This window comes from Mustela lutreola, chromosome 5 (assembly GCF_030435805.1).
Source record: "Mustela lutreola isolate mMusLut2 chromosome 5, mMusLut2.pri, whole genome shotgun sequence".
In the NCBI taxonomy this organism is placed as follows: Eukaryota; Metazoa; Chordata; class Mammalia; order Carnivora; family Mustelidae; genus Mustela; species Mustela lutreola.
In genome coordinates this window covers 60,989,584-61,003,096 of record NC_081294.1, presented here as the reverse complement: position 1 = coordinate 61,003,096, position 13,513 = coordinate 60,989,584, and the positions used below count along the sequence as shown (strand labels likewise).

Genomic DNA, 13,513 nt, shown 5'->3' with positions numbered 1-13,513 from the left:
TCCTTCCTCTCTGTAGGGCCTCACTGGGGTCTTCTGGCCAGTCTTGGCGGGAGGTGGTTTCAAGGGAGGCAGGGAACAGCCACAGGACCCCACAGGAGGCAATCTCCTCTTCAGTCAACCTTCTGCCCAATCTGCTTCCCATCCCAAGACAAAGCTGGCCTCTCCCCTCCATCCTGGCCAGGTCCTGGGGAAGACCTAGAAGATAGGGCCCCTGGAAGTTCAAGAGGCAGACAGACAGACTTCTTACACTCCCACCCATGAGAGTTTAAGGGGAGAAACACCAGTCTCCTCTTGACCTGGGCCCTCCAACTCCACTAGACACAGAAGGGGGCCCACTGCTGCCTCGCTCAGCCGGTGTCTGGCAAAATCCAGATGGGGCTGCACAAATGACTCGAACAATCATCCCTAGACTGTAAGTTTCGTGCAGTATGATTTTGGGTCTGTATTGTTCTTTGATGAGTTCCCATTACCTAAAACAGTGCCTGGCATTTAATTAGGTGCCTAGTAATCATATGTTGAATGAACAGTTCCATCAAGAAATGAGTGAATGAAGCAATTAATCAGTGACTAAGTGAAGGTCCCTGGGAGGCTGGCATGTTTTGGGCGCGTTTTTCGGTAAATACCCAGTGCCTGGAGTCGGCAAGCAAATGTTTGTGAACGATTACGCCTGAATCAGTTATCCAATCAGTGAGTGACTCATTGAAATGTAATGTCTCTGAGGGCAAGGATGTCCGGAAGCAAAGATCCCTTGGTCTAAGGCTGCATTCTCACAGCCTGGAGCAGTGCGCAGAGCAGGCGCGAGCTTCCCACCCCTGCTCTCAGAGCCCAGATTGCAGACCCAGAGGAAGGAAACACAAGGGGGCCCCCTGCCCTGCCTGAGCCCCACCACCCCCCACCACTCACCTCAGGGTTTTTTTTAAATAATTTGTCAATTGTTTTTAATTGTTGAGGCAGTAATACTTGGTTCATGAAACTGCAATATACAGAGAGGTGAAATAAATAGCTTATATATATAATATATATATAATATAGCTGGTTTTAAAATATTCCCTTATCATTGGTGTACTAGGTCACGTGAGTCACGGAAGGTCGATAGCAGCATCCTCCAGAACTGCGAGCAAGGCAGGGTCACTTGATTGGACGAGGCCGTCTGTCGTCGGAAGTCGAGGCGCCGAGAATTCCGAGGGGCACGCCTTCCCTGCGCGGTGTCTCGGGACAGCTTGCAGCGGACAATAAATAAATGACTGCAAACCAGAGAGCGATTTTTGTTGGAGTCTGGGGCAGGGATAGGGGTTCGGAAAGACCAGGAGTCTGGGGATAGGTACTACTTTCTCTTTGTTTTTCTTTTCTTTTTTTTTTCTCTTTTCTTTTTTTTTTCTCTTTTCTTTTTTTTTTTTTTTTTTTTCTTTTTTGCTTTGCATTTTTTTTTTTTTTTTTTTTTTTTTCTTTCAGAACCTTTGGGAAAAAGGACTTTGGTTTCTCAGAGTGTCGTTTTCCTCATTCAAATCCTCCTCTGGGGACAAGATTAGAGTTGTCTCTTCCTAGAGAGAGACAAGCACCTGTCCGTTGACAGCAGTCCCTTTTCGTGAGTCTTTTGTCATAGACAGGGGGTTTCAAGTCAACAATAAAATTCTTATTGCTCCCCCCTCCCCAAGAGTTTTGGTTCAGTTTTTGTCTTCTTTTAAACACAATGTACAAAAATAGAGCTTCTTCCTAATTTTTCATGTAAAAATATTCCTCTGATGCAGTTCTCTGTGAGTGTGAGTGTGGGCCAGGGGGCAGCCCGGGGGACTGCGGTGGGGCCAGCCTAGCCAGGGTGCGTGGGGCGGATCCGCCGGGACCTCTTGGTCACCGTGGTGTACTTGAAGGGCTTCTGCAGCTCTGCCTGCCCCTTGGGGTAGCGCTTCATGAAGTGCACGTCCTGCTGGTTCTCCCGAGTCTTGGGACCCTTCCGTGGCCGCCCCTTCTTGGTGAAGCCCACGTACCAGCCAGAGTACTTGGCAGACATCAGGGCTGTGTAGTTGTTCTCCAGGACCTTCTCAATGAATACACACTCCTTGCTGGTGCCATCGGGCTGTAGGAGGCAAGAAAAGGAGGAGGTGAGAGGGGAAGGGTGGGTACGAGGGGCAAGCTATACGGACAGGGTGTGGGTAGGTGGCAAAGGCTTGGGGCAGTAAAGTTGAGAGGGCCTCCCCCAAGTTTTATCCGCAGTACTTTCACTTCCTAGATCTGCCGGGTGGACTTATCATTTCGGCCCCTGCCTCCTTCCTCACCGGCCAATTAGGTAATAGACTCCCCACAGAGAATAGAGACCCAGACCTGGCCAATAAAACATTATTTCCCATGACCGGTGCAGAGCTGGGCATGTGGCCTGACTCATTCAATCAGAGTGCTCCTCAAGACCGTTGTTTAATCTCCCCGAACATAGGCTGATTTAAACAAGAGGAACACCTAAGGCTGAAGCAAAAGCAGCCATTTTACCACTATGAGGAAAAACGGTGTCTGACAACAAGGCCAACACAGAGGAAGTCATGCCAAGAGGAAGGGAATGACAGAAACCAAGTTCTCGTCACATCCTTTGGGCTCTGGACCAAGCAGTATCTAAGTTCGTTACCTCACTGTGATGTGGGCCAATAATATCTCATTTCCTTTAAAGTCGTAGAGATTAGTGCACAAAACCTGATACAGAGTCAGCTACACCGTGGCCATGCCACTCCACTGCAATATAGTTAAATTCAAATAACATTTAATGTGGGATGTGGTGCATTTTAAATGTTTGGTGTGAAGAGGGGAACTCCAAGAATAAGAGTTTTTGCATGGCCAGACTCCAGAGCCTATGCCTTTGGTTCTGAGATTTCAGGCTCCCCAGCAGATGTGCGAACTCCCTAGGAGACAAGGGATGCCGGGCAAGGAATACTAGATTTTGAGTCAGGAGCTGAATCAACTCTAACACTTCCTTATGTGACCTCAGGCTAGTTAATTCCACGCGCTAGACGTCACGTTCCTCGTCTGACCAAACCAGGACAGTGGTCCCATGTCACATAAATGTGAGGAATGATACTTATACTTGAGCCTCATACACGGTAGGAACTTGCTGAATTATTTCAGAATTGCAGGTGGTTCAGATGGGTGCTGGCCTCCCTCCCTGGATCGGATCTGGACAAAGGACGGTGGGAGGCAGGGCTCTGACCCTCCTTCCTGAGACAGTTGAATCGCTCCATGTAACAGAGTGGGAAGCACACAAAGCTGGAAGGCCTGAATTAGCAGCACTCGAGTTTCCAACTAACATCTCCAAATTTAGGCCGGGCCCACTCCTCGTTCCGGACGGATGCCCAGCCAAGTTGGAAGCCCAGCGGTCTGGCTGTGCGTGGTGACTGAGGTGCGAGTTCCAACCTTTTGTTTGAAGTGGAAAACAGGCTGGAGCTTCCAGGAACGTTCACCTTTGAGTGGAGGGCAAGCTTGGGCCCTGCAGACAAAGTGCTGAACTTTGCAGAAAGGGACAGGCAGGGTAAGAAAACATTCTCCGGAGGCTGAGATCTTTCGAGGAGGCTGCAGAGCAGGCAGGGGGTGGGACTGGGAGACATGTGGGACCCAGAGGACAGTATCTGTCAGGGGGTGAAGAGTGAGGGACTCTGGTGAGGGAAGTGGGGCATTTGTACACGGCAAGTAGAAGGTAGAAGGGAGCGGTCTCTGGCCAGCCCCCTCCCCCACCATGGATAATTCTGTAAGCTGCCTATCTAGCCTGAGTCCAGATCCCTCGGTCACTCTCAATGGAACAGTCACAGCAAACTGAACAAAGCCTACACCATGCTGTTCCCTGCCACAGAATACCTGCCACTACCTGGAAAACTGCTTTCATCCTTCAGGGTCAACCTCCTCCAGGAAGCTTTCCTTGACTGCCATCTACCTCCCTCGGCATGTCCTCTTCTTCATTTAAGACTCCATTCAAGCATCAGGTTTTATTGAACTCACATATTCCAGCCTCTCCCCTTGGCACCCATTCCTCCTCCCACCCCACCCCACCCCCAACAGAGCAATCCCATATCTGCCTGCCTCCTCATTAGCCCAAGAGCTTCAGGAGGTCAGGACAACCTGTCAGTTGCCCTCATGGCTCAGCATAGGTCTCCAGCCCCCAGAGCATTTGTGGTTGAATAAAGAAGAGTTCTGGGATAGTACTGGTGGTAGGGAACCCCTCAAAAGGCTTTCTTCTAAAAGAAAGGAGATGCTGCCTCCTGGAACCCTCACTGATGTCCCAGAGACCATCATGAGTTAGGGGAGGCCCTCCTGGAGGCGTGCTGAAAAAGGGACAGAGCAGGCAAAGGACCAGGGTGCCCGGTCTGGCCCACTTGGGTCTCCCTACCCCTTCATTCATTCACTCATTCAGCATTTACTGCTTGTTAATTATAAGCCAGACATCTCCGTGTGCATTATTTCATTTAATCCTCTGAACTTGCTCAGATAAACTCTCCCTGCTAGAAGAAAACAGAGTTCAAAGAGGGCAAAATGTCTTGCCCAAGGTCATGGGGCTTCTAAGAGACAGAGCCACTGTAACTCATTCCTGCTCTGTCCAGTTTCAGAGAGGTCCAGGAGAAGAAAGAGTGTGGAAGAGAGGGCAGAGCACTGCCTGTCAAAAACACCTCCCCTCCGCAGGCCCACATGGCCACCATCAGCATGAAGCAAGGTCTTGGACATGCGAGGTGCGGGCACAGTGCCTGGCAATGTGTTCGTATGTATCCAGGTATACTTATGAGGGCTGAAACTCTGAGCCCCTTGGAGAGCTCAGAAGCCCCTTGGGAGGAGCCACGGGACCCATGATGGTTACAAGTCCCCACTCCCCCCACCACCCCCCACACCCCACCCACCCCTCGGAGCTCAGACTCAGCAGGTTCAAAGCTAATGGCAGGCTGCACCTGGGCTTGACCCTCACCTCTACTCCTGACTACCTCTCTGACCCTGCTTATTGCCTGCAAAGATTTTTTTTTAAATCACCTATACTTGAACCTCACCCCCCCCCCAAAATGCTGACACAATAGGTTCGGGCAAGGCAGACCATCAGTATTTACAGAGTGAGTGAATATCCCATCACAGAACTTTGGTGATTAAGTAGAATTTGAGCATCTCTCCCCCCTCCATCGCCTCCAACCTCCTCCTTTCCAAACTGGAGTCCTGTTCCTTCTATTTGATCTGAAGACTGCATCCTGATGACATCATTTGGCCCCTAGGTCCCGTCTTTCTTGAAACTGGAACTACCCCCTGGACATTTGTAGTTATGTGAGCCAAAAAATTTCTTTTTTGCTCAAGGCATTTTGAGTTAGGCTTCGGTCGTTCACAACCAAAGCAGTCTTCACAAAGATATGGTGGTGGGCGGGGGGAGGGGGATGCCAAGCACACAGTGCTCTATACTCAACAGCTATTTGTGGAGTGAAAGGATGTACACCCTCCTGGGCGAGATGGACGTGGGGTCCAGAAAGCTGGCGCAGGGAAGGGGGCTCCCTGAGCATTAAGGGGCTCGGGGCAGAGCTCTGGTATGTGATTGTTACAGTGCAGCAGAGGAGTGAGGAGCTAGAGCCGGGGCCCAGAACATCTGAAAAGGCTCTGCTGGGGGCTCGTTGCATGCCCTGCTGGGGCCAAAGAGGTGCAAGGCTGGCACCCAGGGTCTAGACCACCCAAGAAAGCTCCAAAGGAGTCAGAGCCTAAGCTAAGGCTAAGGGTTCCCACAGCTGATGGAGTAACTTTGGGGCCTGGCTTCAAAGGGGAAATGAATGACTATTTGTCAATTGCCCACCAGATACCAGCATCATCGCTGCCATGGTACAGATGAGGACACTGAGGCTCAGGAGTGAGGGGACCTGACGCCCCAGCCTGATGTGAGTAATTTTGGCTGTGGAAATCGGAAAGCAAGAAGCGTTTTTCTACTTCTTTGGTGCTCCTGCGGCTCTTTGGTCCCAGTACCAGAACATGGGTGGATGGATCCGGAATCAGCCCTCAGTGAGCTCTCTGTCTAGTTGCAAGATGTAGGCACAGGAACAAACAGTGAAAACTCGGGTTAGCGACAGGCAACAGAGGACTGTGTGTGGGATTATGAGCTCCAGGGCAGGTGTGCTATACGAGGGTTTGGAGAAGCTAGAAGCTGCTGAAGGCTGAGCAGGACTTAGAGCAGGTGGACAGAGGGAAGGGCAATCATCGTGTACAAAGCTGGAGTGCCCCATCCAGAGAGTGGTAGTTGGCAGGGCCATGGGTCTGGCTTAAGGAACCTGAGGATGGGTGGCAGGGCTGTGAGGCCAGGGAGGATCCCCAGGCCCTCTGTGTCTCCCCAGGGAGTGTGGCCTTTCTCTAGTAGACGGTAGACAGTAGACGGTGCGGACCCAGGCATAGGTTTTGAGATGGGTTAGGGGTGGAAGACAGGGGATGCTCTTAGAGAGCTGATGGTCGGTAGTGGGCAAAGGCAAATAGCCTGGGCTGGGAGTCCTGAAGCAGCCAGGACAACAGTTCCTGGGAAAGGATGAGGCCACAACAGAGGCGGTGGCATCAATGAAGAACAACACGGGGGCAACCTCAGGACCTTGGGACCTGACTGCCTGGGAGGCTGTGATGAAACAGCACCCCATGAGCCTGTGACTTCTATCTATAGGGGCCAGAGACAGTGAGGGGAGCTGGGCTAGGCAGAGGGCAACAAGAGGTCTGCCCAGGGCCATCCTGGGGCAGGTGGATTTGGGGCCCGTCCTTGGAGCCCCCCTCCCCCCCGGGGCCAGCCCAGAAGACAGGCGCGTCCTTACCGGGATGGGGGAGCTACCTCGAGGGGAGCGGGAAGGAGGGGGCCCTCTCCGGGCTGCGCCGAGCCTGGCGGAGCCCGCGCCAGCTGAACCGTCCCCAATATTAATGACGGGAGAGAGGGCGAGGGGGCAGGAAATCGGATCCGGCTCCTGTGGAAGCGGTGACTCAGCGGCCAGCCGGCGGGCGGGCGGGCAGGCGGGCGGTGGGCGGCGGGCGGCGGGGAGCGGGGCTGCTCTTTTGACCCCAGCGCGGCCCTCCTGGGGTCAAGCTGCCGGGAAGCGCGCAGCACAGAGGGAGGGGCGCGCGGGCACCGGGCACGGCGGGCTGCTGCGCGCCCCCCCTGGAAGCCGCGGGTAAAGGAAGCCGAGCGTCCAGCCGCAGGCACGTTGGGCCTGGGAGGCGGCCCGGGCGGGCAGCAGAACAAAGCGCCTGACGCGGGGCCGGGCCGCGCCGCCACAGGAAACGCACGGCCAGGCCAGGGGACCCGGCGCCCGGCCCGCCCGCCGCCCCTGCCCCGATCCCCTCGCCGGTCGGCCGGCCGCCCCGGGACGCGGAAAGTGAATCACTAATTAAAACCACTCCTCGGCGTCCCCGAGCTGCGCTCTGCGGATTACTATTACTGCGCTCTCTGAGAAGCTTCGGCTGGCGTGGGCAGTGCGGCGGAAACCTCTCTGCCTTCCAGACCGGGCTTGGAATCCGTGCGGCTCTAGTGTGGCACCCGGGACAAGTGCCCGGCGACGGGGCTGAGCCTCAGCTTTCTCATCTGCGAAATGGGGATGGTAGTGGTAGCGACCTCATGGGATTATTGGGGAGTATTTTTGCACAGTGCCTGGCAGAAAGTAGATGCTCAATTAGCCGAAGCTACTGGTGGTGTTATCATTAACAAATAAGAAGCAACGGTAGGTACTCGGGCTCAAGTCCCTGGCCTGTTGTACTCTCCTCAGCCACCAGGGTGTGGAGGAGGGGAAGGGAGCGAAGAGTTGGGGGCTTCCAGAAAACAAAACCATGACTTAAACAGGAATTGGGACTTGGGGCTGTGCTTCCTCCTCCCAACACGGTGTAATAAATGCAAATCACCAGGCCGGGCCTTGCCGCCAAACAGGAAGAGCCGTCCTTCTTAGAATCAGGATCTACCCTGCACCCCTCACTCCACCTGCCCAACGGAATCATTTTGCAAGTTAGATATGGGGCGGGGGCGGGGGTGGGGGGGTGTCAGTAGGGGTCCGGCAAAGAGAAGGGAACACAGAGCGTGTGCACCATGGAGCGACTACCCATAACACCATCCACCGGAGCCCCCAAAGGAAGCAAGTGTATGAACTTCACAAATAGGCACACCCAAGAAAAAAGGGGGACACCCAGCAGCACCCGCAGAAACTATGAGCCCCATGTGGGTCCACGCCCCCATACCCTCACCCCACCCTAATTTGTTACATGCAGCTCTGTGGCCTATGCCCAAGTAGTAAAATCTTCCCGAAATGCTAGAACCATAAGGCCCAGCACTGAGACAGCCGTGCGATCCAGGAGATGCTGTATTTCTCTACAAACCCCTGGCGATTATTCAATCAATGCTGTGGCCCCAGCCCTTGGCCAGCCATTTCCCTGTTCTCGGAAAGCAGACACACATAGGCAGGGAGCCCTGAGCCCCTCCAGGTCCACAACCAGCAGGAGAGAGCAGGACCCTGCCTGCTCCCCAAAGTCATGGCCTTGGATACCTCAGCCTGGCAGGCTGGGATGTGGGTAGAGAAGGGCCTAAAGGAAGAGATTACACTCAGAATCACACACACACACACTCACCTGGCTTGTTTTCCATGTGGGGCTGACAAGGCCCTGAGCACCCTGTTCCAGCTGCGCAGAGTTTCCAGGGGGAACCCTCCCAAATACCCTGGGAATTCCAGACCATCACTCACCTTCCCCACGAGCTTGCCTTTCCGGTTCATACACAGGTAGAATTCCGTCTCCTTGCCCTTGATCCGGACTTGACTACCGAAGGTGTCTGTCTCCACTAGGAGCTGGGCTTCGAAAGGCAGAAGGAGAATAAGATACATTTTTTTTTTTTTTTTTTTTTAACCAGGGACAATGGTTTGGCGGAAAAGCTCAGCAACTAACCCCGTCCCTGGACCCCCTCACTGTTCCAACATCAGGCATGGGGGAGGTTTTAAACAGGTCTCATTGGAGCACTCCGCCCCTTAGGCAGCCAGAGAAAGCTTCCCCATCCCCAGCCTCTCTTGACTCCACTTGGGTCCTAGATGGCTCCAGCTAGAGGGTTGTTCTGCCCCTCCTTGCTAACTCTACCTCATCCTCCACTCTATCAGCCCCTCACCTCTGTTCCCCAGAATAGGACACACAGCCACCAATAATCCCAGAGAAGTAGCAGTCTCTGGAGTTAGGGCACAGAAAAATGCATGCAAGTTTGCATGGGCACGCACACACCTTGCCTTGGGGGACATCAAGCTACTTTCTTCAAAATTTGGGCCAAAGGCCTCTCGCTCCAGGGCGAACATCTAGAACCCCTGCTATGTCCCCTCCCCTGCCACACCTTTGCCACTCAAAGTGGGGAAGGCCCAACGAAAGGAGATTTAAGGCCCCTGGGAATGGAGACTATCTTCAGAATATTCTACTTTCTCAATCAAGGCCACAGAGGCTAAAATGTAGCTAACTACCAGGAACCCAGACATCTCAGTCGGGACACAATAGTCCCTGGTTTGAAGTAGGAGACCCCAACTAAATGACCCATTCTCCATAGAGCTGTCCAGAGCTGATCCCCCAAAGCCCTGATTGTGAAAGGGCATCAAGTGGTCAAAGGGTGACTGTTCCTTGATGTGCCCTGTCCAGATCCCTCCCTGTCCATCTGCCAATCCACTTTTTCTCCCTAGTAAGGTGCTGTGTGACTTCAGTAGGCCACCCATCCTCTCTGAGCTCTTTCTCCTATCTGGCCTTGAATTCTATGCCTGAATCCCTCTGCAACACCTTCTCCCCACTGCTGCCTTCTTTGCCTATGACCCCCTCATTCTCACCCTCCCATCTCTGACCCTTTGCTTCCCAGCACCTGCCCCTCCCTCACCCACAAACTTTTTAATTTTAGTGACAAGGGACTTGCTTCTCCATAACAAAAATCATAGCCCTAAATACAGCATCCTTGGAGCCACAAAGAGTGTACCTCAGTGCCCCTAAAATACACTAGGTATGATTTTAATAAAAAAATTTAAAAATATATACCCTGGTGCCCTGCTGTGAAAATTAAAACCATCTGGAACTCAGGATTTCCAATAATTAATCTAGCCCTCCTTTGACACCACTACTAATTAAAATATGATACCCCACCTTTCCAAGGAAAATAAGAAGAATTTACATAAAATTTAAAGATCTAACAAGAATTTAGTAATTCTAGTAACGGGGGGGGGGGGGGGGGAGGCACATTCTTCTCTCCACCTTCCCCCATCCCTAGTAAACACAGTCAAGAATATTAAGCAGCACTGAGATAGGGGGTTACAAGACCCTCATCCTCCCTGCTCCCCTTTAATTCAAACTCCCTGAAGCACTCCCTGGGAACCCAGGCCAAACATCAGAGCAACCTGGGGCTTGCTTTCTGCATCTCCTCCAAAACTCTGGCCCCACACAGAATGGAGGTTGTGGGGTTCAGGAGTGTCTCCCATCCCAGGGCAGTGAAGAAGACAGCACATGTAAGGGAAAGGCAAGAGCTTTGGAATGCACAGATTTGGGTATGAATCCCTGGCCCCACTTGCCAACCAGGTGCCCCTGGGCCTCAGTTTCCTGACCTGTAAAATGGTTGTAATCATCCTTAATCTTCAAAAGGTATTGTGAGGATCCCACAGAAGGAAGGCAGAAAGGGCCTAGCACCTGTTATCAGAGGCCAGGTGAGGGAAGTGTAAGTTTCATAATATTGTGTAAGTTTCATGGTAACGGCAAAACAAAACTTTTTTCCCCTAAACACACACAAACACACAGCATAGTCTGTTGGGAAAAAATCAGATGTGTGTAAAAGGGCAGAAGTGGAGCCAAACTTGCCTCCCCAGGCATGCCCTCTAACCTGAACTTCTTTGGCATCCTCCAGGGTTACAGGCATCCCACACAGTAAGTCCATCAGAACATGCCTTGGACTGGGACTTATGGGGTCTGATTCCATTTCTGGCATCACCATGCTAGACTCTATCACCTTGAGCCAGGCACGGCCCCCTTCTGAGTCTCAGTCTCCTGCTCTGTGCAAGGGGGAAGGGGAGGCTCACCCCTATTCTGATTCTCTCTGGGACTGGGGCAGAGCCTAGGAGGTTAGGGATGGGAGACTGTAGAAAAGGGATCAAGCCCCAGAACTATGGCCCAAGAGACCCCAATTGAGTCTGAGAGGAATTCTGCCCCTCTCCCAGCATGTGCCTGGACCTCCGTCCTCAGAACAGTTCCTACCATTCTGGCTCCTGTGTGAGCCCACTGAAATTTATACATCCCCTTGAGCTTGGGTGGCTTTGTCCCCATTTTATAGTTTAGGAAACTGGCTTTCAGAGAAGCAACCCAGCAGTAGGGTCTGCCTGACTTTCCGCTGGGGCCTGGGCACCAGGGGAGGGCCCCCAACTCTGGAGAGGTGTAGTTCCCTGCCCCCGCAACCCCTAATTCTCATCAGGTGCGGCCCACCACAACAAGCCCTGGCCTTTGCTGGGCCAGGCCTAGGCTGGGGCTGGGCTGCACCCCCACCCCCACAAGCCTAGCTGCCCTCACCCCAGCATGGGGAAGGTCTGCTCTGGATACCATGCCGGGGAGCCAGAAGTCTGTTCTTCCCGACCACAGCAGGCCTTGCCGTGACCTAGACTCCACTCGGGCGCATGACATAATGAGGAGGGAGCCGGGCCAGAATTATGTAAAGTCTGCAGGGACTAATAGCAGCAGCAGTTCTCAGAAAGAGAGAGAAAGAGAAAGAGAGAGCGAGCAAGATGGAGAGAGAGAGACCCCACCCACCCAGGCCAGGTTTGCTCACAGCCTACCTCACCCATAGCATCACATTCCCCCTTCTCATGACCCAAGCCCCCAACACGCGACTCTCAGGAGCTTAGAAACCTTATCTGGGCTCAGTTGCATTCTCAAGGCCTGTACCAGACCAGTCAGGAGGAGTCTGGGATGTTACCTGGCTCCCCTCGTCATCAGAACCCCTCTCCAGGCATCCCCCCCCCACCCAGACTGCACAACTCAGCAGCCTCCACCCTCTGCCAGAAAAAGCCTTTAAAAATAAAAAAAATCATTTTATCTCTTTCCTACTAAAAGCCTCCTAGGGATCTTCAATCCACTTAAAATCTAGCCTCTTCATGGAGACCCATTGGGGGCACACGTTCTGGTCCCTACTGGTCATTCCTATGTCCTACCCTCACTCACAGCCTGCCAGCCAGCAAGCCTCTTTGCTGTTCCTCTCTGACACACCAGGCACACTCCCACCTTTGTACTTGCTATTCCCTCTACCTGGAGGCTGCCTTGCCTAGAGCTTCCCATTGAGGCTTCTCTTCTCTTAGGTTGCTACTCAAATACCCCTTCCTCAGAGAGGCCTTTCCTACACCTCCCCAGTCCAGGGCTACCCATCCGCTGCTCCATTTTCCTTAGAGCTCTTCTCCACATGGTCTTAGTTGCTATATTCCTTTTTTCTACCATCTGTCTCTCCACCGGAAGGTAAGCTCCACGACAGCAGGGCCTTATCTGTCTTATACACCACTGTGATTTCCAGTACCTAGCCCATACCTGGCTCATAGGAAATGACCAACAAGTAAGTTTTAGTAAACGCATAAACGGCTTTGTGAAGTAGATATGAGTAACACTATCTAAGGTAAGAGTTAAAGAAAACAAGACTCAGGGAGGTGAAGGGGCTTGCCCAAGGGCACACAGCTGATCAAAGCAGTGCAGGTGTTGGGACCCAGTCTAAGTCCAGAGTCAAGTCCCTTAGCCACTCTGCCCCCGCTGGTGTTCTCCTGGTGCTACTCCTCCGACTCACTCAAACTCTGAGCTCCCACCCACCTGTGCCTAGCCTCAGGATTACTACCACGTCTTTTAGTTTGCTGTATGACAGAGGTGAAAACCCTGTTCCTCTCTGGGCCAGGCCTAGGCGACTTCCAAGGCCTCTTTCAGTACTGCCCCTCTAGAAATATTATCAGTAACGTACATTTACTTAGAGCTTATGAGGTAGTGGGCTCTATATGCATTCTGTCACCCGCAATAGCTTCATAATAATCCCATGAGGTGAGAACTTATTATCATCCCCATGGTACAGGTGAGAAAACTGAGTCCCAAGGTTACCCAGTGATGGAGTTAAACCCCAGGCAGGCTAGCCCAGAAGTCTGGGTCTTACCTCATCCACTGCTTCTCTTCCCTCTACATCAGTCCCTTTCCTGGGGGAGTAAGTGAGTTAACACCAAAGGCAGGGAAGGTCTTTGCTCTGACCTCATTCTCTTGACACAGAAGGACTATCGGTAAGGATGCCTACAAAGCCCTTTCTATAAAAAACTCATGCTGCCTTTTTTTCTTCCTTAAGTGCTTGAAGTCACAAGGATAATTGAAAAGTCCCATCCGTCAGGCACGGTGGTTAGAGTGAACGTGCAATGCCTTGCGATCCTCTGAGGTAAGAACTATGACACCCTTTTGATGGGTGAAGAGACTGAGGCACAGAGCAGACAAGTTATGCGCCCAGAGCCGCCCCGGTAGAGCCAGGATCTGAACACTGGCAGAGTAACCCCAGAGCTTGTCTGAGCCA

The 13,513-nt window shown here is 52.6% G+C and overlaps 1 protein-coding gene across 1 annotated transcript in view; it reads right to left on the bottom strand.

The window, feature by feature from the left end:
* Positions 1-921: 921 nt before the first annotated feature.
* The window catches only part of FGF18 (fibroblast growth factor 18), a 33,572-nt gene continuing 20,980 nt past the window's right edge, over positions 922-13,513 (bottom strand). Inside the window, exons 4-5 of the mRNA XM_059174298.1 lie at positions 8,682-8,788; positions 922-2,074 (exon numbers count right to left, since the gene is read on the bottom strand). Coding sequence (XP_059030281.1) covers positions 1,808-2,074; positions 8,682-8,788 — 374 coding nt within the window. The 3' untranslated portion in view covers positions 922-1,807. The remainder of the gene's footprint in view (positions 2,075-8,681; positions 8,789-13,513) is intronic.